This window comes from Narcine bancroftii, chromosome 9, assembly GCF_036971445.1.
Source record: "Narcine bancroftii isolate sNarBan1 chromosome 9, sNarBan1.hap1, whole genome shotgun sequence".
NCBI lineage: Eukaryota > Metazoa > Chordata > Chondrichthyes > Torpediniformes > Narcinidae > Narcine > Narcine bancroftii.
The window spans coordinates 102,602,391-102,627,534 of NC_091477.1; the positions used below are offsets into that span (position 1 = coordinate 102,602,391).

At 37.1% G+C, this 25,144-nt stretch overlaps 1 protein-coding gene across 4 annotated transcripts in view; it reads left to right on the forward strand.

Annotated features, from left to right (window-relative positions):
- clcn2c (chloride channel 2c) overlaps positions 1-25,144 on the forward strand; it is a 366,518-nt gene that overhangs the window by 202,956 nt on the left and 138,418 nt on the right. For all 4 annotated transcript variants that reach the window (XM_069897081.1, XM_069897082.1, XM_069897083.1 and 1 more), the window contains exons 10-12: positions 11,364-11,465; positions 12,835-12,919; positions 20,707-20,862. In XM_069897081.1, the coding sequence (XP_069753182.1) occupies positions 11,364-11,465; positions 12,835-12,919; positions 20,707-20,862 (343 nt within the window). The remainder of the gene's footprint in view (positions 1-11,363; positions 11,466-12,834; positions 12,920-20,706; positions 20,863-25,144) is intronic.

The window sequence follows — 25,144 nt, forward strand, 5'->3', positions numbered from 1 at the left end:
CATGGTTTTATAAAACCCTCTTCCCACCCCCCACCAAATAATAACCCCAATGGGGTTAGAAAAGAAAGAAAGGAAGGAAGGAAGAGAAAAGGAACACAATTAGTAAAGAAAGAAAAGAAATAGACCTGGTTGCCTTTCACTCAATTCTAACCTTTTTCAATTTTTTTGTTTATTTATTCCAAGGAGTCAACGAGGTTTCATGAGGTTTAAGGAAAGCCCATCTATAAATTTATACCTACAATATGTAAATATGAACACCAAATTTACAAAAAAATGTATTATATTTATTTCTCAAGTTGTATGTAATCTTCTCAAGAGGTATACAGCTATGAATTTCTGTGTGCCGTCTTTTGCAGACCTAAATCAGAATCCGATTTCCATGTCACTGCTATACATTTTCTTGAAACTGGTCATGCAAAGTTTACAAATAATTTTTGATATAAATTTAATTTAAATTTTAGTCTTATCCCTGAAATATTACCCAGTAAAAATAACATTTGATCTTGTGGAAATTTAACTCCTGTGACTTGCTCCAAAAAAGTTCCTAACTCTATCGAAAATGGCCTCAATTTTGGGCATGACCACATAGAATTTTTTTTTAAAGTACCTATCTCTTGGTTACATCTAAAACATTGATCTGAAAGATCTGATTTTTGTGAGGTAAGATATAGTTGATGTAAAAAAAATTATACTGAACCAATCTATATCCAACATTTATTGTATTTGTTCCAACCAATTTTTCTCCCCATTAATAATATTTAAATCTGTTTCCCATCTTTGTCTAGATCAGTGGTATCAACCTTTTTTCTTTCCACTCACATACCACTTTAAGTAATCCTTATGCCATAGGTGCTTTGTGATTAGTAAGTGATAGCTTAAGGTGGTATGTGATGGAAAGAAAAAGTTTGAAAATCACTCTTTTAATTGTACCTAATCGACTCATTATGTGCATGGGTTCATAACTCCAAAGGAAATGGACCAATGACAATTTTTCTCGATCAAAATATTTCAGTAACAATTGGGTCTAGAGCAGTGATTCTCAACCTTCCCATAGTGGTATGTGAGTGGAAAGGAAAAGGTTGAGAATCACTGGTCTTGATCTATGAATTCCCTGCTTTTGAGTTCCCTTTTGCAATAATACATTCATGGCTGAGAACTATTGCAAATCAAGGTTTCCACTTCATTACTTTTAGATAATAACATTGTTGGACCCAATTTATTTCATAAATATGCTTTTATTTGATAATAACAAAATATTGTATTATTTTCTATCCCATATTTATTTTTTATTTGTTTCAAAAGAAATTAAATTTCCTCCTTCATTACAATCTTCTATATTTCTAATTCCCTTAGAGAACAAAACATTCAAAAGTCGATAATTTATTGTAAATGGATTGTCTATTTTGATTCAAAGGCATTTTAGACAATCCAGGTTCCTTGTTCCTATTTCATTATTTGCTTTATACAAATATTAATCAAATGCTTCAATAGTGGAGTTCCCTGTCACCAAATATTAATCTGGGTTCCCATTTATATATGAAATCTTCTGGTGTCTTCTCTCCTATCTTTTCCTTCTCTATTTTAATCCATGCTGGTTTCTCTCCCTCTATGAAAAAGAAGAGAGAAATCTCATTTGTGTTGCCTTACAATAATTTTTAATTTTTTTTTAAGTTTTAGACTTCCTAGTTCAGATTTCCATGTTAAATTTTCTAAGGAAACATTTGACATCTTGTCCTTCCAATAAAATTTCCTTACATAGTTTTTTTTTCCAGGAATTAAATAAATATGTGGTAAGGATATTGGCAATGTTTGAAAAATGTATTGCACTTTAGGAAATGTATTCATTTTAATACAATGAACTTTTCCCAGTAATTTTATTGGCAATTCCATCCATTTTTTGGTCTTCATCAATTTTTTTAAGTAAAGGGGAATAACTTAATTTAAATAGATTATTTTAATTGTTCTGTACCCATATTCCTAAATATTTTGTTCCAGTTATGAGCTATTTAAATAGGGTATCTCTTTGACACTGAGTCACATGTAGTAAGAAGCATAATTTCACTTTTATCCAAATTTACTTTAAAACCAGATACTCTCCCATATTCTTTTAATCTTAAATATAATTTGCATCATGAGCCTTCTGCTTCTGTCAAGTAAATTAATACATCATCTGCAAATAAATTAATCTTGTATTCCTCTTGGTTAATTTTAAAACGTTTAATATCAGGGTCAGATTGAATCAGTTCTGCAAGTGGTTCAACTGCTAAAAAAAATAAAGCTGGTGATAATGGACTCCCTTGCCTACTAGATTTAATTAAATATCTGCCCATTTGTTATGACTTTATCTTTTTGTCCATTATATAATACTTTAATCTAATTTGCAAATATTTGTCCCAACCCAAATTTGCCAAGCACTTTAAAAGACCCATCCTAATTTATCAAATGCCTTTTCTGCATCTAAAGCCACCTCCACACTTAAGTCCCCTCTCTTTTGTGCTAGATGTATTATACTCAATAATCTGGTCACATTAATCGCTGATTTTCTTTTTTTTTAAACAAATCCAATCTGATCCATATTTATTAACTTAGGTAAAAATTCTGCCAACCTATTCGATAATATCTTTGCTACTATTTTATAATCTGCATTTAATAATGTAATAGATCTACATGATGATGGCTTTAAAGATTCCTTATCCTTTCTTTGGTATTACAGTTATTATTGCTGTGTTAAAAGATTCCGGAAAAGTATGTGTTTCCACCACCTATCATAATATCTCCAAAAAAAGGGGAAATTAATAAATCTTTAAACTCTTTATAAAAATCAGCCAGGAAACCATCTTCTCACAGAGATTTATTACTTTGTAATGAACTCAATGCTTCCCTCACCTCTAATGGGGTGAATGGGATACCCAGTTCTCTTTGATCTTCCATATTTAATTTTGGAAAATTTATTTGTGACTAAAAATTATCTATTTTATTATCATCATTTTGAGATTCTGACTGATATAGCTTTGTACAAAATTGTTTGAAAGTTTCATTAATTTCTTGGTTTATAATTAAATTAAGGATCAGTTTTAGTTGCAATAATCGTTCTTGATATTTGTTCTGTTTTTAAACATATGTTTGTATTGAAGATTCTTATTAATAAGTCATCTCTGTTTCTCCTCATTAATTTGTCTTTGCAAATCTTTTTCTAAATTTGTTATCTGTCTCTAATTGTTCTACCTCTTTCACATAATCCTTCTTAATTTTAGAAGTATAACTTATTATTTGACCTCTTATTCTTCTCCATGCATCTATTAAATTTAAATCATTCATTAACAGCAATGTGGCCTTGGCTGCCTTTTCTTTGTTATTGCTCTTGTTGATCTAGCTAAAATTGGATCTAAACATAAATTAAAATCTCCACCTATTAATATATTGTTATGTGCATTTGTTAAGTTAAGAAATGTTTCTTGTATAAATTTTTCATCATCTACATTTATACTCAGAAGTGTCCAATGTTGTGAAAGAAATTGATAATGTACCATGACATGGCTCCTTGGAGGGTCAATTACTACATTTTGTATTTTAACCAGAAGAGTCTTCTTTATTAAAATTTCTACTCCACTTGCTTTTGAATTAAATGAGGAAGCTGCAACATATCCTACCCAATATCTTTTTAGCTTCTGATGCTCTTTTTCAAATAAATAAGTTTCTTGCAAAAATGCTCTATCTACTTTCATTTTCTTAATATGCGCCAATATCTTTTTTTCTTTACACCAGGCCATTAAACCTGTTTATGTTAAAACTTAAAGTACTTAATATTTTACTCATTAATATATTTTAAAATCAATTTCAAACAGTACTTCCCCTTCACCTCTCCTCTCGCAACTCCTTGATATTTCAAACCTTTGTTATCTATCATGTATGTCCATCTCGTCGATCCAGTAAGGAAAAGAAAAAAGACAGACTTTATCAATATATAATTATAGAGTCCAATAATATTAAGGGTAATAGTAGAATAAAAATAAAAGCAAAAAAATCCTATTAATGTTGTTTAAATAATGCACATCGTTACCCCTTTTCATTTTATGGGTTGTGACCCAAGCCATAAATGTACAAATGATTTGATAGAAGTCAGTCCACATCCCCCACCCCCATGTGATTCACCATTATTCTGAATTCATTTTTCACTTAAAGAAATAAAGTAAATAGAAATCACTCTTTATTAATCAAAAAGAGCTTCATAATCCTGCTAGTTGTGCCAGCCCCCATTCAGCCTCCTGTCGAATAGTCAGTAAAATGCCAGAATATTCTTGTATATTTTCAAATTCTCCATAAATTGACAAAACAATGAAGAAAACTTCCTTTTGTCCCTGAAATCAATAGTCTCGTCAATAATTTAATCTTACTTAAGGAATCCATTTTCCTTGGCCTGAAACCATTTGTTCAGTCAAAAGGTTGATTAACTCAACTCTCTAACGGGCCCTGGTCATCACTCCAGTTCCGAAATTCTCTGAACCATATTTAAGAACAACACCTTCATCCACTCCAGCAACAATAATTATTTTGTTCAAAGGACTGTTCTTATATTCTTCCTTCATATTTTGTCTCTGTTAACTTCATTTAGATAATCATTCGCACCCTTTACCTCCCAATACAAAGCTTCTAATTTTCTAGTCCATCGCCTCATTCTAAATAATTTCCTCTCATTTACTCAGCCTATTAAAAAGCAAAGTTTCCACAAAATCTGATGCCTGTTTGCAATCCATAAATTTTTTTTTGCCATCTGGTCATATAATCTTCATCATTGCTGGATAACGTAACATAAACTTATATCCCTTTTCCCAAAGACTTCTCTTAACTTCATTAAATTGCCTCCTCTTGGCCAACAACTGCATAGTAATATCCTGATAAAAGAAAACCTTCAAACCATGATATTCAAATGGAGTCTTCTTTATTCTTACTTTTTCTGCTACTAAATCTAAAATCTTTTCCTTATCTTGATATTTTGAACACTTAATTTCTATAGAGCTGGTTTTCTCATCTAATTGTGGCTGAGGTCTGAGGGCTGCATGAGCTTTTTCAATTTCAATTGGGCCTTCAAATCGATTCAGCCCCAGAACCTTTGGTATCAATCCTCAGAGAAACCAAATCATGTCGTCTTTTTCTTCTCCTTCCTCCAAACCAATTTTAATATTATTCCTCCAACTAAAACTTTCCATCTCATCAATTTTTTCAAAAATTATCTTCCTCTCAACAATTTCTTCCTTAACTTCGGAATCCAAATTTTCCAGCTTCTCCTTCACATTTCCAACCTTCTGTCGAATTTTCATAACTTCCTGATTTTCTTCACCTTTCCGTTCTTGTACTTGCATCATATTTGTTAATAACTGGTTGTATTTTCTTTTATATTTTTATTCTCCCATATTAAAAGGTTTATTTGTTCTTCCATTTGGATACGCATTGGATACTTTGCAATTCAAAATCAATATTGTTTTTATCCTTTTTGTATAGCATCTTTATACACTGAAGAAACTCCATTGCAATCACTCATCTCACTCAAATTCGATGATCTGATCCCGCTTAAGGAATTTGTTTCCTTTGGCCCGGCGCCATCTTCCCCAGCCAACAGTCTAGAACAACTTGCTGCTATTCCCAGAAACTTAACTCTCTGACGGGTCCTGGTTGTCACTCCAGATCCGAGGTTTCTCTGCACCAAAGGCCTCTCTCCACTTCCAAAAACAACACCCTCATCAGCTCCAGCAACAACTCTTCTTCAAAGGCATCTTAAAAGGCAAATGGACTATTCTTGTATTCTTCCTTTGTATCTTAATCTCTCTTTACTTCATTTAAACAATCATTTTCTTGAATTTTCCCGGGAATGTTAGGATCCCTCGTCCTATATCCTCCACATCACATGACTCTTCCCCCCCCCCCCCCCCAACCCTTTTTCCGTTTATTCTTAAACAGTTTCCAATACTCTGGTTTCAGTCTCTGCCAATTTTACACTTTTTAAACTAATTCCTGGGAGAGTCGATCTCCACTTGCAGACTCGACCTCATCATGTGATGTCCCCACCATCAGACTCCTCCACAACAAACTCAAACAGGGATTCATTTAAAGATTCTTACTTGTGCACTTTATTGATGTTTTTTAAATTCTCTCTATATTGCTCAGTTGACTTGTATATATTTGTTATCAATTTACAGTTCTTGTTTGCATGTACACCTTGTGTACAATTTTTTTCCACTACCAGGAAGTGCTAATTCTGCCTCGCCCACAGAAAAAGAATCTTAGGGTTGTATGTGATGTCATGTATGTACTCTGACAAGAAATCTGATATTCATGGTGATCTAAGGATTAACCATTTAAGCAGGAACTGAAACTTGCATTCAACAAAAAAAAAATTCATTTAATCTTTTTAGGTACATATTGGAATCTTCAGCTGTATTAACCTCCACACAAGTATTTGGGAAAAAAAGCGCAGGAAGATGTTTCATTTAGGATTTAGAATTGTTCTTAAACTCATCTTAAATTGAAAGATAACAAATAGTTATGTAGATCAACTATAGTGAAGTGTATTTGTAAAAGTTTTTTTCAATTGAATGGAGATCCCTTGGTATCAAGTAGAATGTTGTCTGTAAATTCTTGAGCCAAACTCATTTTCTGCATGAGTCACCTTCGCGATCCATAATATTGTGATTTCATTCCTGTTTTAGCAGTTACACAGGTTGATGGGTGCCCAAGTGCAATTAAAGGTGCACAGTTTATTGAAATAGGTATATTAAGGAATGTTTTTTCAGCTTGTATGTTACAAATTACTGTGTCTGAGTAAATAAAATGCATTAGCTACTTCATACCACTTTAATAACTTAAATGCAATGTTCTTGTACATAACAGCATGTTTAGTGTCAATGTCTCGAGCAACTGCTGATATTTCATTCGTTCATGCAGTCCTCATCGTGCTTGAAGTAACATGTAAGACTACCACAAGATTACATCAGTGCTACCAACCAATGGCTCATCCCCTATACGTTACAAGATGAGTAACATACAAATGGGGGATAAAAGGGATGAGCGCTCACTCACTCACTCACTCACTCACTCACTCACTCACTCACTCACTCACTCACTCACTCACGTGTGTGTGTGATTGTATATGTGTATGTATAATCTCTCTTCTCATCCCTTTTATCTCCCATTTGTAAGTTTTCTTTTATGGTTCCTGTCTGGTGACCAGATTAGGGATACTCTGGAAAGTGCTTTTGTTACATTATGGCATTGAAGTAGAATTCTGTATTTGCAGGCCAGGTAATTTAGAAGCAAATTCTTCAAACATCACATAACTTTCCAAGTAATTTCCTGTTTTAAGCATCTTGCGGAGGCACTGCAATATACTCAAGGTAGCGAAAGAGCAGCAGTCTTTTTACTGCTAGGCATGGAATTCCTCTGTTAAAGTAAAAACATAAAATGTTGGAGAAGCTCAGCAGGTCAAACAGTGGCCTTTATGTAGCAAAGGTAATGATACATGACTAATGTTTTGGCCTTCATCAAAGTGATTTACTTCCTCTGTTAATATGCCCTTGATGTATATTTTCAACATGTGTGTAGAGCAAAATAATAGGAATGTACAAAAATAGATTCATGGTAGAAAGAAGGCAACTCTGAAATTTACTATTCAAGGGCAAATTTTCCTGAAGCTGCAATAGAATTTAAAATTTAAATCTTATTGTTTTAAAATAAATGCAAATAAAATTATTTATTAAAAATATGATGAATGAGGGCATCTGTCGGGCAGAAGATGCAAGAAATTCCAGATTTTAGGATGAAATTAATAATGAATATCCAGAATTTTTTAACATTACTTTTATTTAAAAAGAGATTAGTCCCACTTCCACTTTTTGACAGAACAACCATTTGTCAATGCATTTTGGGCTTCAGAGTTTATACTAGAAGCTGTGAATTGGATGAATGCTAGATAGCCTAACTGGATTCAACTCTGTACTATATAAATAAAACGTTGCAGTTTGTAGCAATCAGAAATGTTGGAAATACTCAGCAGATTAAACTACATCTGTGGAGAGATCAGCAAGTTACATAATTCATGTTAATAAGCTTCCTTCAGAAACCAACACTTTTTCTGTTCTAATAGGAGATTATTGACCAAAATGTTAATGATTTCTCTTTCCACTGAGGCTCCCTAATGTGCTGAGTATTTTGAGTCCAAGATGAGAGAAATGTAAGGAAAGCTATCAACAGCTAGTGTTGGTTGCAAAGGGAAGTCATTAAATTAAAAATTTTTGATTTGGAGATACAGTATTGTAAAAGGCCCATGAGCCTGTGCCACCAAAATACACCAATGAATCTATAAACCTTGTACATCTATTGAGGGTGGGAGGAGATCAGAAAACCCAGAGGAAACCCAAACACACACGGGCAGATGTCCAAACTCCTTACAGACAGCACCAGGTTCAAACCCGGGTCGCTGGGCCTGTAGTAGGGTAATGCTCATCTCTATGCTAACCATGCAATGAGCAAGATACCCTGCTATCAGTTTGTATATTCAATGGGCACAAGGTAGTTGAGGATTTATAATTCCTATATCCAAGAAGCATCTCACCTAGTTCTTACACCTTCCCCAAATGAAATGAAGAGACTTCAATCAGATCATATTGGAATCTGTTCCTTTGAATCTTGCATAGAGTAACTGATGTAAGCATAATTACAATGCAAAAGATGTCAAGATTTTCATCACATTATTCCCAAGGAAATTAATGCAAGAAAACATTGCGCAAAAATCTAATTTAATGTATTTTTTTTCCTTGAACCAAACTGCAGAAATGATATTGAAAAGTGGTAAATACTTGATTAAATGCACTAATCCTGCTATTTGAACCAAAATGCAGCTCTGAGGTGACATTTGCTATTGCGGGAGAGTGAAATAAAAGCACTACTGTGTCAAGTTGAACAGCTTTTATCTCATCTATAATGCATTTCTGGCCAGAGTGCAAAGCCCACTTAGATTTGATTGTCTTTTTACAAGAGGTTGACATGAATGTTTTGCCTTGAAAATGAGTCACTTGGCACAGAAACCTGAGCAGAGGATACTTTAATTGAAGTAACTCGACAGGAGATTGCTGTTGTCATGCTGACCAAATCGTACCTGATTTACTAGTGATGTTAGATTTAAATGAAGCTTCATCCTTCACTGTCACCTCTGGAACTATTCTGTTGAAATACGAGCAATCAATTTGTTTTGAAGTTTAGATGTTTCAACTTCTTTGCCTCTTTTAGTAAGTGGAAATTTTATTGAAGTTTATTGACTGCTTTGGTGATATCTGTAGTGCAAAAATGAGGAACCAGATTGAAGACTATTGAAGTTTTGGCTCAAGTAAGAAAAAAATCCACTGGAGTAAACTGAAAGACTCACCTAGTGAATATCTAAAGCAATTCTACCAATACAGCTCTTCCATCTCTTTAAATTTATGCAAATTATCCAATTTTTGAATAAAAGTATGTCACTCTTTCCCTGGCATGTTGCAAATGGTAAATGGCCTTTAGTTGCTGTTTGATTACTCCAAAGGTCATTGAAATATTGCCATGCAGATTCATATGGTAGAATCAGAGCATAAGATTTGAAATAGGAGCAGGTAGGCCATGTAATGCTTCTGTTTTCCAACAGGATAAAGACAGAGCTTCTAGACTTAACTCTTATTTTCCTGCGCTATCCCCATATCACTTGATTCCTGTAATATCCAGAAATCTATTGATTTCAGTTTCAGATGGAATCTATGACCAAGCATTTGGGTTAAAGAAATCAAAAGATACAAGGAAAAGTTATCTTCTAATTTCAGTTCTAAAATGGCTAAGAGACCAAGCCTCTTAGTTCTAGACTCCTCAACCATGGGAAATATCCACCCTGTATTTATACTGTTAGGCCCTCTAAGAATTGTATCTGTTTTGTTGAAGTCCCTAGAGAATAGAGGCTCCAACTTGGTATTCCAACAATCAATCTGGCCATTCTCCTTCTAAATCAAGTAAATTTTTTAGAGATAGTGGCAGAACTGTACCTCCGGTGTGATCTCACCAAGGACCCATATAATTGTAATAAAACATATTTACTCTTGTACTGAAATTCTCTGGCAACAAAGTCCTCCCTACCATTTTACTTCCTTACTACCTGCTACATCTGCATGTGGGCTTTCAGTGATTGATGCACAAGAAAAATTCCCAATTGCTCATCATTTGGTAAATGCTCAGATATCATCCAATAAAATAGCAACACATTTTCTATCTACTTCTGCCATGCTGTTGCTCGCTCACTTAGGTGGTCCACACCCCCTTGAGGCTCCATGCTTCTTTACCACGACTCAATATACCCATTAAGTTTTCTGCCATTTACAAATTTAAAAATGTTCTATTTAGAAACCTTTAGAAATATTACATATGGTCACCCAAGCCAAATTAGCGAGACAAATTGTGAATAGTTGGGGCCACAGCATTGACCCCATTAATACTACCCATAATAGTTGCAGTCAGTAAATCTGAGAAGAAGCCATTCCTTGTTTCTCTTTGTTCTGCATCCAGCAGCCAACAGTTGATCAGTGCTGGTCTGTTACTTCTAATTCAATGTCTTTTGTACTGTTCACCACTCCCTTTGTGGAGCTTTATTGAAAATATGAATATTTATCATGTCCAATGGTTCTCCCTCAATTATACAATTATACATCATCAAAAGAAATCCAATTAATTAGTCAAAAGTAAGTTTACTTCTATAAATCTATGTTGCGTCTGAGAAATCATTTTCTTTTCCATGCCATGACATGATATAATTTATTAAAGATTCCAGCATTTTGCCCACTTGCCTGTTTCCTCTCATCCCCCTTTTTGAATTGCCTACAACATTTCCCGATGCTTTAACTACATCTGCACTTCAAGAAGTAATTAGTTGGTTGTGAAATGCCTAATGTGAAAAGGACACAGGTCCATTGCACGTTTGTTCTTTTGTATCTGCAAGCTGGAGCTTGAGTCGAGTCTTCCAGTGCTGGATTCAGATGTGCAGATGCCATGAACATTTTTTTTTAGCTTGGGTGTGATCAGTGCTGGTTATTGCCCAGAGGCAGGGCTCGAGGATAAGGAACAGGACATCAGAAATAAGCAGTCATTTTTCCTTTCATCTGATTGCTTCCATCTCTTTCAGGCAGCTAGACTGCCATATCTGCAAAAATGTGCACGAAGCAGAGGAGGCTTGGTGTATGGTGCTTGGTCCTGCTTTCATTGTGGTTTGGATTTACAAGTCCTGTTAGAAGAGCAGAGGGAAATTAGCAGAAATGAATCCTATTGAAAAATAACAATGTTGCTGTTCCTATTTTTTGCAGGATTGCTAGTGGCTTTGGCGGTGCCTTGTTTGTTTACTTCCACAGAAAAATAGTGGCAATCATGAGGAAACAAAAAACCATAAACAAGTTTTTAATGAAAAAGTAAGTATGAAATGCTGCTTTAGAACTTAAATAATCTGCTGGTCACATAGAGGGCTGCAGAGAGTTATTCAGATCAAGTTAGTCACCATTCTGCTCCATGTTCACTCACAAATGCAGTGCAGGTAAAACCAAAATGAAACCTAACATAGGTATTTGGATCAAAAGGATTTAAAAGAATTTGTATCAAAGTTATTTTTATTGAAGTTTACAATAAAACAAAAATTAAACAGCACAATTATATAATGAAATAGAAATTAAAAGTGAAAGAAAGAAAAAAACAAAACCTCATAATTCAAAACCCATGTCACTAGACAAGGTTGGGGGGGGAAAAAAAAACTAATGTGAGTATCAAGTGATGACAACCTGGAAACAGACAGCATCAAAGGGTAAGACAACCCTAAAACTTTAATTATAATAATGGTCCATAAAACAGCCCCATGTCTTTCTGAAATTAGTATTTCAATCTTTCATAGAATATCTAATTTTTTCTAAATTTAAACAGGGCATGATCTCATTTATCTATTTTTATGTGTGTGTGTGTGTGTGTCTGGCTGTCAATGAAGTAAAGGTAAAATTTGATTTTGAGTTAAAGTCCGTAAACCGTCATCCTCTTGAAATGATCCAAAAAGAGCATTAAAGGGCAAGGTTCCAATTAAGCCATAACAATCATCGATAATCTTTGGAAAAAATCTTTCCAAAATTTTTTTAAGCTAGGGCAAGTCCAAAACATGTGAATCAAAGAAGCTTTAGCATTTTAAATTTGTCAGAATGTAAAGTTTTGTCTTTTAAATTGAACAAGATTCATGCTCAAAACTTTCACATATTGCCACACTTTCAAATGCTAGTTCCAAAATTGTGCATAAATCTGATTTAAATATCAGACTGAATATATCACAGTAGGTTTTGAATTCTAACTGTGAATTTATCTACTCAAAAAGAGAAAATATCTCTTCAGATTCTGAAATAAAACATACTGCCTCTCCTGCTGTGTATTCCGGTATGAGTGGAGATAGCAACAGATTTGTCTTTGAACCTACAATTTCACGGAGGTTTATTGATCTTCAGGAAATAGCTCTGAGCAATTTTGTTTCCACAGTTGTGCTTGGCCAGCTTAGTTTTATTTGAGTTTTACAACATCTGTGGTATTTTGTGTATGGTTTTTCCTGCGGCCCTTACCTTCACTTTGAGTACAACTATGTAGTAGGAGGTTAAACAAAACCTAATGGCAATGGAATGTCACTTCAGCAGGTGTGTTAGATATAGCACTTGCACCATATTGATAGGTGTATGGACAATGCTACTTTGTGTGATGTTTGGGATGTGCTGGAATGGATCATGGCATTGAATGAATCTGTCTCCTTTCTTATAGGCGTCTACTTTATCCAGCACTGGTGACTTTGCTCATTGCCACTCTCTCATTTCCTCCTGGGTTTGGCCAGTTCATGGCAGGAGAGGTATATTTTTATTTTTATTTGTACTTTTTTTTTAAACAAATCAACCAGCATTCAGATTTAACATTAAGCAAGGCAGTACTGCTGCAATTCTGAAGTGATGGAATCCTGAATGAATGTGGTGAAAACTGGTGAGCCAGAAATGTAACAGAGCAGACAAGACATCATATATGACAGGGAAGGAGAGGCAAGTCTTGGAAGAAAGCCTTAGGAAGATTTATCGATGAGGATGTCCACTGATGAATTTATGAAATGTAGGGTGCGGCCCTTTCTGATGTTTAGTATGGTTTGAGTCAATGATGCTCAGAACTCTAAAGGAGTTGGATGAGATGTATTAATGGGGGGCAGAAAGAATTAATCAATTGTGGGAGGAGATGGCTCTGCAAAGCTTTTAGGCTTCAAACCCGTTAGCAGTGATTCTCAATCTTTTTTGATTTAAGGCCCACCTTTCTTCCGGCCTAACATGCCATGACCCACTTATTGGCAATGATTGAGCAATATTTCTAAGTCAAAAGGCAGCTCTGTAAGAAACACATCTTTATCTAAATTAAAGAATTTCATTTAACATTTTTAAAGATGGAAACATGCTGTGGCCAACTGGTTGAGAACCACTGCTTTGGAGAAGGAGCTGTACAGCATAGAAACAAGACACTGCATCTACACTGGCCATCGTGCCTATCTACACTAATCCACTTGCCTGCATTAGTTACGTATCCCTTTCTGTCCTGCTCATTCAAGTACCTGTCCAAGTATTATTACCAACTCCCCTGTAAGCTCATTCAGAATGCTCCATTGATCCATAGAACATTACAGCTCAGAAACAGGCCTCTATGGCCTTTCTAGTTTGTGCTGAACCATTTTATTTTGCCTAGTCTCACTGACCTGCACCTCTCCCATCCATGTCCAAAGTCCTCTTAAATGTTAAAATTGAGCCTGCATTCACCACTTCAGCACATTCCACACCCCCATCGCTGTCTGTGTGAAGAAATTCTCCCTCATGTTCCCCCTAAACTTTTCCACTTTCACTCTTAACCCATGTCCTCTGATTTGTATCTCACCTACCCTCAGTCTATCCACCTCATAATTGGAAATACCTCTATCAAATCTCCCCTCATTCTTCTAAGCTCCAAGAATAATTACACAAGGCCTGCCTGGTAGTGTTTGGGATGTTGAGCCGTGCTGCTGAATTTTATACCAGTTGATCCTTGAACAAACATTCTGCTTGCCTGCTGTGGATTAGCTGTTTAACTCATCCCGCACCAATGTAGCATTGCTCATACAAGGCAGCAATCTTTTAATACTCTTTTGAAGATCTCCAGTCATTCTCAATGGTTTCATGGAGTTGATTTTTTTTTCAGTTTCGGCCAACCTGGAATGAATATTAATTGAATTAAAGAGGGCAGCTTTTCAAATCAAATTACCTTGAACAATCAATTGTGGATAAAGTAATTAATTTAGAAAGCAGTATTCATAAACCTTTATAAAATGCTCTTATTAATCTCCTATGTTTGACATTTTGGTTTAATATTACACAAATTTCAATTGCTTCTTGCAAATGCTAAAAAACATATTAGCTGAAACAGCTACCAACAAGAAAATTTAGTAATATCCTTTGTAGGTTTAGAAGCAGACAGTGTGCTTTTACATTTCAAACATGTAAACTATCGAATTTCTACTGGACTTTTTTTGAGGAAATTAATTAATGGCCGTCCTGTGGCTTTGACATTTGTAGACATGCACTATATAGTTCTTGCCAGAATGAAAGATTTTTCCTAAGACTTTAATCCTTCTTATAATAAACATGGGATATGTAAGCAAGATAGTTGGCAGACAGTTCTTCAATTATCCACTAGGTGACTCATAGCGACAGTGCCCATTCCTTTTCCAGATTGCTTGGGCATGATTTTAATAAAATCTGAGACTATGTTCTTTCATGTAGCTCTCATTTTAAAAGTCACTAACAAATGCACATCTCTTGAAAATTGGAGCAGCTGGCTGCTATCTGGTTAATACACTTTTATAATTAAGTATTGTTTCAAAGAGAATTCAGAGCAATGAGCTGAGACTGTCCAGCACCATCTACTTAATTGGTTCATAAAAGCTGATTGGACTACCAAAAATATTAGAAAGCTAATCAGTTAAAGGAAATTTTATTCAGTTGTAGTTTTAAAAAAAGTCTAATTACTCAAGATATTAAGTATATAATATTACAATGTGTCTTCCCTAATTGCAGCTGATGTCATTGTGTTTGAAATCCCATTGTATATTTTAAACAGATGAAATAGTAGAACTAATGCCGAAGTTTTGTGTTATCTGAAATTACCAGCAGAGAAGGCACTGTTTACACACGGGGTTAAACATCAGCACATGAAGATTTAATATTTCTGGTTTGGGTGTTAGCTAATAAATTACTATTTCTTGTTGGTCTATGTATGGGTAAACAACAGATAACAAATTTTTGGAAGAATTTTCCTCCTGCTATTTTACAGTGTTGCAATTTTCAATCTATGGGGGTAAAATTTGTGGGATTTTTCATCTGAACAGTGGGCAGCTTCTGCAGAAGGGAGGAGAAGTTGGCCATTCAGCCTATCGAATGGTTCAAATCGGGCACTGTAGAGCCACAGAACCATTGCAGCGCAGAAACTGGCCCCTTTGGCCCTTCTAGTCAATGCCAAACCATTTTTTTAACCTAGTCCCACTGACCTGCATCCAATCCATAATCCTCCACACCTTTCCAATCCATGTACCTGTCCAAATTTCTCTCAAATATTAAAATTGAGCCCCCATTCACCACTTCAGCTGGAAGCTTGTTCCACACCCCCACTGCTCTCTGAGTGAAGAAGATCCCCCTTCATGTTCCTCCTAAACTTTTCCTCTTTGGTCCTTAACCCATGCCTCTGGTTTGTATCTCTCCTACCCTCAGTGGAAAAAGCCTATCTACATTTACTCTGTCTATCCCCCTCATAATTTGAAATAACTCTATCAAATCTCTCCTCGTTCTTCTACACTCCAGAGAATAAAGTCCTAACCTGTTTAACCTTTCCTTGAAACTCAGTTTCTGAAGTCTGGGCAATATTCTAGTAAATCTCTGCATGCTTTCTCTCTTATCGATACTTTCCTGTAGTTAGGTGACCAAAACTGCAAACAATACTCCAAATTTGGCCTCACCAATGTCTTGTGTAACTTTACCATGACATCACAACTCCTGTGCTCAATACATTGATTTATGAAAGCCAAAAGCTTTCTGTACAACCCTATGATGCCACTTTTAGGGAATTGTATATTTGTATACCCAGATTCCCCCTGTTCTACCATATTCCTCAGTGCTCTATTATTTACTGTGTTTGTCCTTCCAAAATGCAACACCTCGTTAAATTCCAACTGCATTAAATTCCAACTGCCATTTTTCAGCCCATTTTACCAGCTGGTCCAGATCCCTTTGCAAGCTTTGAAAATCTTTTTTGCAGGCCACAGCACCTCCAATCTTAGTGTCATCTGCAAACTTGTTGATCCAATTTACCACAATATCATCCAGAACATTGGTATAGATGACAAACAACAATGGTCCCAGCACCGATCCCTGAGGCACACCACTAGTCACGGGCCTCCAGTCTGAGAAGCAATCATTCACTACTACACTCTGACTTCTTCCATCCAGCCATTGTCAAATCCAATTCACTACTTCATCATGAATACCTAGTGTCGGAACCTTACTGATTAACCTCCCATGTGCGACCTTGTCAAAGGCCTTAATAAAATCCATGTAGACAACATCCATAGCCTTTCCTCCATCAACTTTCCTGGTAACCTCCTCTAAAATCTCTACAAGATTGATTAAACCTGACCTACCATGCACAATGCCATGTTAACTATCCCAATCAATCACTGGCTATCCAAATAATTGCATATCTAATCTCTTAGAATACCTTACAATAGCTTGCCTATTACTGACATCAGGCTCACTGGTCTTTAATTTCCAGGGTTACTTTTGGAGTCTTTTTTAAACAACTGAATAACATGAGGTAATTCTGGCACCAAAACCGTAGCTAAGAACATTTAAAATATTTCTGCCAGAGCCCCTGTAATTTCTACACTAGCCTCCCTCAAGTTCCAAGGGAATATCTTGTCAGGCTCTGGGGATTTATCCACCCTTATTTGCTTTGACACAGCTAGCACTTCCTCCTCTTTAATCCATAGCCTCACTGCCAGATCACCACCCAATATCCCTTGAAAACCAAAGTTCCCTATACCTTCTAACCTTGCCTTGCCTTTGATCCTGACAGGAACATACAAACTCTGTATTCTCCTTTGAAGGTCCCTCTTCCTGAAAACAACTTATTCCAATCAAGGCATTCTAGAACCTTTCTCATTTCCTCAAACTTGGCCTTTCTGCTATTTAGAATCTCAACCCGTGGCCCAAACCTATCCTTCTCCATAATTAACTTGAAACTAATGGCGTTATAATCACTGGAGACAAAATGCTCCCCTAAACACCTGTCCCGTCTCATTCCCTATTAGGGGATCCAGCATTGCACCCCTATTTGGTACCTCTATATATTGATTTAGAAAACTTTCCTGAACACATTTTACAAACTCCGAGCTATCCAGCCCTTTTACAGTATGGGAGTCCCAGTCAATATGTGGAAATTAAATCCCCCTACTATCACTACTTTGTTTCCTGCAGCCGTCTGCTACCTATCTATGGATTTGCTCCTCCAATTCTCACTGTCTATTGGGCAATCTATAATACAGCCCCATGAGTGTGGTCATACCTTTCATGTTCCTCAGCTCCACTCATATAGCCTCAGTCCTACCTGAGTACAGCTGTGATATTTTCCCTGATGAGCAATGCCACTCCTCCCTCATTCATTTCTCTTCCCCACCCCACCCCCCTCCCATCCTTCCCCTTAGTGGATGCCTGGAACATTGAGCTGCCAGTCCTGTCCCTCCTGCAACCAAATTTCACGAATGGTCACAATGTCACAATTCCACGTACCAATCCACACTCTAAGCTCATCAGCCTTCCCTACAATACTCCTTGCATTGAAATAGATGTACCTGAGAACATTTCCACCACATTCAACCCATTAACTTCTAACGGCACATTTAAGTTTAACATAATCTTTTCCCTCCTCCACTCCTCTTATCTACTGTGGCTCTCTGGTTCCCCATCCCCTGCAAATCTAGTTTAAATACATCGGAGCAGCACCAGCAAACCTTCCTGCAAGGATATTAGTATCCTTCCATTTCAGATGCAAACCGTCCCATTGGAACAGGTCCCATCTTCTCTGGAAGACCGCTCAATGATCCAGAAATCTGAAGCCCTCTCTCCTGCACCATGTCATTACCCACATTAAGCTGCATTATCCTCCTATTTCTAACCACACTAGCATGTGACACAGGTAGCATTTCTGAGATCTCTACTCTGGAGGTGCTGTCCTTCAACCTAGGGCCTAACTCCCTGAACATTCCTTGCAGTACCTCCTTACCCTTTATACACACCTCATTGGTCCCTACATGGACCACGACATCTGGTTGCTCATCCTCCCTCTTGAGAATGCCGTGAACTCTATCTGAAAAATCTTGGAACCAGGCATCAGATAGGCAAAATACCATCTGGGATACTCAATCTCTTCCACAGTACCTCTTAACTATCAGACTAATTCATTCCAGCATGCCTCTTCTCCTCCCTTCCCTTCTTACCCACAAGACCAGAATCCATGCCAGGGACCTGATCACCGTGGCTTTCTCCCTGGATGGTCGTCCTCCCCAGCAGAATCCAAAATGGTGTACTTATTATTGAGCAGAACGTTCACAGGGGTGCCCTGCACTACCTGCCTGTTCCCTTTCCATCTCCCGGCTGTCACCCATCTACCCTCTTTCTACCTCCTAGGAGTGATAGTGTCCCTGTAACTCCTTTTAATCACCCCCTCTGCCTCCCAAATGACCTGTAGTTCATCCAACTACAGCTCCAATTCCTTAACTCAGCTTGATAGGAGCTGTAGCTGGATGCACCTCGCAGATAAAGTTGTCAGGGATATGGATGGCTTCCCTGTCAGCCCACATTCTGCAATAGGAGCATTCCCCTGCCTTGGTTGCCATACACTAACTATGACTAGAGGAACAAATGTTTGTCTAAAACCTGACCTTACCTGTGCCTCCCTGCTAAATCCTTTTTTGTTCCTGGAATAGGCTGGCCATTTCTCACTTCAACTCCAACTCTCCTTTGCCTCTTAACTATTCTCACTGAAGCCTGTTGAGCCAAAGCGTGACCACTGTAACTCAGTCCACTCCGAAAATGACCGCTCCCTTGCTGTCCGTTAAGAGTTTGTACATTCTCCCCGTGCATGCGTGGATTTCCTCCAGGTTCTCTGGTTTCCTCCCACCCTTCAAAAACTGTTTGGGTTTGAGGGTTAATTTGTGTTAACCTAATTTGGGTGAGATGGGCTTGTGGGCAAGGAGGGCCTGTTACCATGTTGCATGTCTATTTTTTTAAAAAATAGCTTGTAAACCATTGCTCCCAGTTCTGCCCAGCTACATCATATTCTTTAATCTCATCTTCTGCAATTAATATATGTGTAATTCCTTCACTTATCCACCCAACTCTTATTTCAAGGTTATTTCCTACCCACTTCATGTGTATTTCTTGCAATTTTGAAACTTCTACAAATGCCTTGTCCACTTTCCTGCAATTCCTTTTCCTTGCTTATTGAAGCTTCTTCAATGCAAAACTACAGCCATCATCTCGACACTCAAAACCCAACCCTGAACTGCAGACCTTACAAGTTAGCAGTCCATCTAGATTTGCATTTAGCCCTACAATCCTTTGAAGCCCTCATCATCAGGAAGACCAGCATTTGCAAGATGTCTTTTTGATTGAAGACATTCCATCCAAACAGTGTCTGTTTTTCTGACTATAAGGGGCGCCGGCCGGGTAATGCTAATGACGAATCTTTGTCTGCCTTATTGGCAGGCTAAAGGCAATTTTGTGTAATATGACATTTCTGTTTTATTACATGACAATAAATAGTGTCTGATCTGATTTCTAATTGGAAGAAACCGATGAACAGCTGTGATAGTACAGATTCTATCACCAATGTGCATATGTACAGATGGTAGTGTAGGATGACTGTGATTGGCTGAGAGTGTACCCACACCAGGTCTTAAAGGATTGCTCCTAGCCAGACTGGGTCATTCTGGACTGGTCGACCTACTTGTGTTAGGCTCCAGTCTTTTAGTTAATAAAAGCCTTGGTTTGGATCAACAAGTCTTTGGTTCTTTCGACGCACATTACAACAGCCAAATCCTTGGATTTACTTGGTAACGCACTGTTAATGGAAGTGTATATTTTGTACCCACTGACGTGTATTAGTGTTGCACAAAAAATGCAGACTGCTGAATTTCTCAAAGCTTGCATTACTACCAGAGAAATGATTCTTCATTTAATCATGGAATTGTGTGGCAATAGTAAATGTTTGCAGTCTGGGGTGGAATTTCTCAGCTACCTCAAGGCATAGGCTGAAAGGTCTGAAGTATGCAAAATAAATAATTTTGTAGTTTTGAAAGACAAGAATAATTTCTTCTGTGTTTATTGCTGTGCAGTGATGTTGAAATTATGGTCGAGTTAAACAGGTACATTTAGTGTAGTTATATAAATGGTAACCTGCTTCTGTACTAAATATTTTTCCTGTTTTCTTTTGTTGTGTCTGAAGCAGACATTTTTTGAGCTCTTCATTTGTTTATTATTTATTTATCCATTCTATTAAAATGCTATTCTGTTTGTCTCCCAGCTCACCCAGAAGGAAACTTTGGTGACTCTGTTTGATAATAGGACTTGGGCAAAACAAGGAACTGCAGAGGACATTGACTACATTGGAATTTCAGGGGCATGGAAAAATCCTCATGCAAATGTCTTTGTGACACTTGTGATATTCATCTTGATGAAGGTGGGACATTTCTTGAATTATTTCTAATAAGAAAGATAAATAACAGTGACATTGCAGTAATATTGAAATGGAAGAACAATAAATCCTTAACCCTGAAAGTCCATGTCCATGAATGCTATCCTCGTGTATTACTCATTGAAGACTGCTTGCATCAAACTGTATGTTCATCAAAATAAGCAGGCAATTAAGTGTTTCATTAGTTGTATTTTTGAAGCTTGAACTATTCATGCTGGAAAACTCAGCAGGTCAAATAGCATCTGTGGAAAGAGAAACAGAGTTAACATTTCTGCTTGAAAACCCTTCATCAGAACGGAGGATAAAAGAATGCAAGTCGATTTTAAATTGAGGAAAGTGTAGGCAGGGATAGATAGGGAATATTTCCGATGGGGTGAGGCCTAGATTGGGAGGGGATAAATTGTAGATCAAGTTATCCATTTGATAGATGAGGTGTGCATGTGAATGAAGAGGGAAAGAGAGGGGGAGGGGGGGAAGGTATGAGATAACGAGAGAGACCGATGAACAAATTATCATTTTACCCATTGAATGAGAACAGTTAGAAAGAAAGAGAACAAAGGAACCCAAAAGCTGAAAAATATAGGAAGTGCCCAGTAGGTCATGTGGTGCTAAAAAAAAAGAAAAGCATGATGCAACCTTCAACAAAATTCCAGCCCCACTCATTTTCCTTTCCCCTCTCCTTTCAGTATTCTGTTCCCATTCACAATTCCCTGATCCATCTCTACCAACTATTCTCCTAAAGGAACTGCCCCAAGCAAATACAGGAAATGAACAGCTATTCCTTTACCTTGTTTCTTTCTACTATTGTTGAACCCAGTCAGTCCTTCTAAATGAGGCACTTGCATTTCTTTCAATCCTACGCAGTGGCTCCCGCATTCACGATAGAGATTGGAGAACTAAACGTGTCTGGGTGACTGCATGGTGGAATGCCTGCAATCATTCAGGAGGCCATTCTGAGCTTCTGGTTGCCTACTTTCTGCTCCTACTCATTTGGAGTCTTCTTTGAGTCATGTTTGAGGGACAGCAGCCCATCTTCTGTTCAGGCATGTTGCAGCCTTTCAGATCTAGTGTTGAATTTTTAACGTATCTTTGGCATGGTTAGCACAACACTATTACGGTGCCAGTGAACCCAGCGCTGTCTGTGAGGAGTGTATACATACTCCCTGTCTCTGCATGGGTTTCTCTCCAGGCACTCCCACTTTTCAAAAAAGGTACCGACCGGGTTGTAGGTTAATTGGTGCGGCATGGGTATTTGTACGGCACAGGCTCATGAGTGGAAGGGCCTGTTTAACATGCTGTATGTCTAAATTTTAAAAAATATATAAATTTTTAAAACATTAAATTTACAATTTACTCACATCCTCGGTTTGTATCAGAATAGCCCAGTTCCACTTTCGGTCATCCATCTCTAATGTTGGCAGCACCCGCAGCTCTGCATTCACAGCTTTTATCTTCTCCTCTCTAATTGCCCTTATTCACTGATTAATGTGTTGACTCCCACTTAAAATTGATCACTGCAGCAATCCAAGCCTCACCCTATCAGATGTGCACTCTTGTACCTGAAAATAATTTACTGGTTTTAAAGTTTACTTTTTTGTGTTGACTCTACGTTAGTACTCTTGTTGTTTTTAACTCTATACTGCCATGACACGAATTTCCTCGGATGCTCTCTGCTCCGAACTTTAAACTTCATTCTGCTGTTTTTCTGTTCCCTGGAATAAATAAATGCCTGTCCACATAACTACATTTGCCCTTGCACATGAGGTTGTAGATGAGTCAAATTATTTCCAGCAAAACAATGGTAAAACCATAGATGTTGCCTTCGGACTCCATCATGAGCTTACAGTGACCTTAACTGTACATGCAAAGTCATCAAACTTAGTGTGGCACTATACCCAGGTCCTTGAGGCTAAACTCTGAGTTTTAATCTCTTCAATAATCTGTCCCTTGGCACACAACATATAGCCTGTCCTCTCATGTTATGCCTTCCAGATTAGATGGAGTTGTGAAACACTACCACCCAGTATTGATGCACTCACAATACATCTCCATCACCTTTAAATAATACTGGCTGGCTTTAACTTGCATTTGCTATTGATCATTATCAGAAGAATGCTGAATATGAACAGTATGCTTCATGTTGGCTACACATAGCTCCTTGCAAATGATTGGGTGTGCTTCCTGTACCAGTACCAATAGGCAGAGTTTAATCATTCATCTCAAACCCACATAATTTTTCACTAGTTATAAAATTTTTTGAATATTTTATTTTAAGAGACTCAAGCAAATATATACGAACAATATAAAACATCTCACAATATAATATAGAGTCCAGTGTTTTTTCCTTCCCCAGATATTAAATATACCATAAAAGGCAAAGGTAAAAATGTAAACTAAAAATTAAAACACAACTTTAATTCAGTCTCTTTATTTATTTGTCAGGACAGTTTGTATCTTAACTCATTTCTTAAGGTGGGGAGGTGGTGAGGTATAGATCATACTTGAATGTGCTATACTTCTTCCTCAAGTTGTAACTAATCTTCTCCAGGGGAATGCAACTTTATATTTCAGTACTCCATCGTGTCATACTCAGTTGAGAGTCTGACTTCTATGCATCCGCCGTACGCTTCCTGGCTACCGACAAAGCAATCTTCGCAAGTTGAATTTGGTGTTTGGATAATCTAAACTGTACTTCACTAATATCTCCAAGAAGGAACAATTCTGGGTCTTGTGGAAACTCTACTTTTGTAGTTTTTTTAAGATGTCCCCAGGTCTACCCAGAAAGATCTCACTTTCACACAGAGCCAGGTAGAGTGGATAAAGGTTCCAAACTCGACACCGCATCTGAAACACGTATCCGAAATATCTGACTTTGATTTTTGCAGGATGAGGTACAATTTATGCAGAAATTGTACTGCACCAGCATGTATCTAACATTGACAATCCCTGTCATGCTGTTTAGGCACGAGTCTTCCCACCAATTTTCATTAATCGCTGTACCCAAGTCTGACTCACGTCTGTCCCTCAACTGATGTAATCCCGGTTTCGGGCCCTCACTGTGGAGTTCAAAATACATTCCCCTGTCGAATTAGAATTTCCATGGTATTACACTCCAGAAGAGTCATTGTTTGTTCTAATTTGTCTTTTAAGAAAGATCTCATTTGTAGGAAGCAGAAGAATGTTCTATTAGATAAATGAAATTTAATTCTCAATTGCTCGAATGACATTAGTTGCCCTTGATCATAACAGTCCTTGATATACCTGACCCCTTTCTGGCACCAGGTGTCCTGGATCCTGTTGTCCAGTTATCAAGTTTAGCTTACTGGGAATCAGGTCCTGAAAGCAAAAATCGAAACAAATACATTCTCAGTATAAAGGAATCACTGGAAAGCAATTGAAATTTCTAGCTTTGTTTAAAATTGTGCTCTCTTACAGTATGTCCAAACCACAAAGTATGTTTGTTCTATCTGTATAAACAATGACCAAATGCTGGTCTGCACTCCTTGTGCTTTCTGTAATGGGGAATGTTGTGTTAAAGCAATTTTATTTTTGCTGCTGTGTAAGTGTTAAATCAAACTTTGCCAGCAAAATCTTCCAAATATGTTTCAAATTATTGGCATCCTCTAGTTACACCAAACATTCCATGGGATATGATTTTAATGGTGCACTAAATGGTGCAAATGGATGCACTGAAGTATCATGAAGTCATAACTGGCATTGTTTGGTGAAGGGAAAGTTTATTCTTGGTTGAAAAGGGAGAAAAACTTCATGGGGGTCATAATTTTATTTTTTGTTTTAAATGGCTTTGTAATTGCCTATTTATGTGTCAGCATTGACTTGGTTCTGGTTCTCTTTATGTAATTTAGAGTAGTTGAGTGTGTAAATGTCCTCCCTAAAATGAAACTAATTACACGTGCCCCTGATTTACTGCTGGTTCCAACTGACGTCAGTCACAGCAGGCTTATAACTGCCTGATTACTGCCGCTCTCGTATTAATGCTCTGTCAGATATTTGGGGCCTGCGTGAAACTACCCTGCAGGTTGTGCTTGTAAATAGACAAGCTTGAAGCATGAGTTCAAGTCCAAAAAATGAAAGCAGCTTAGCATACACCATTATTAAAGACCCCTCACAGGGATGAGTTGCTAAAGCTAATTATTGTAGAGGTACAATAGACAGTATCTTTGTAAGGTGGTTCAAATTTAGCATCTGTTGTGCCTTTGAAGGAAAGGTTAGGAGAGAGAGAGAAAAAAAAACTCTTGTGAGGTGT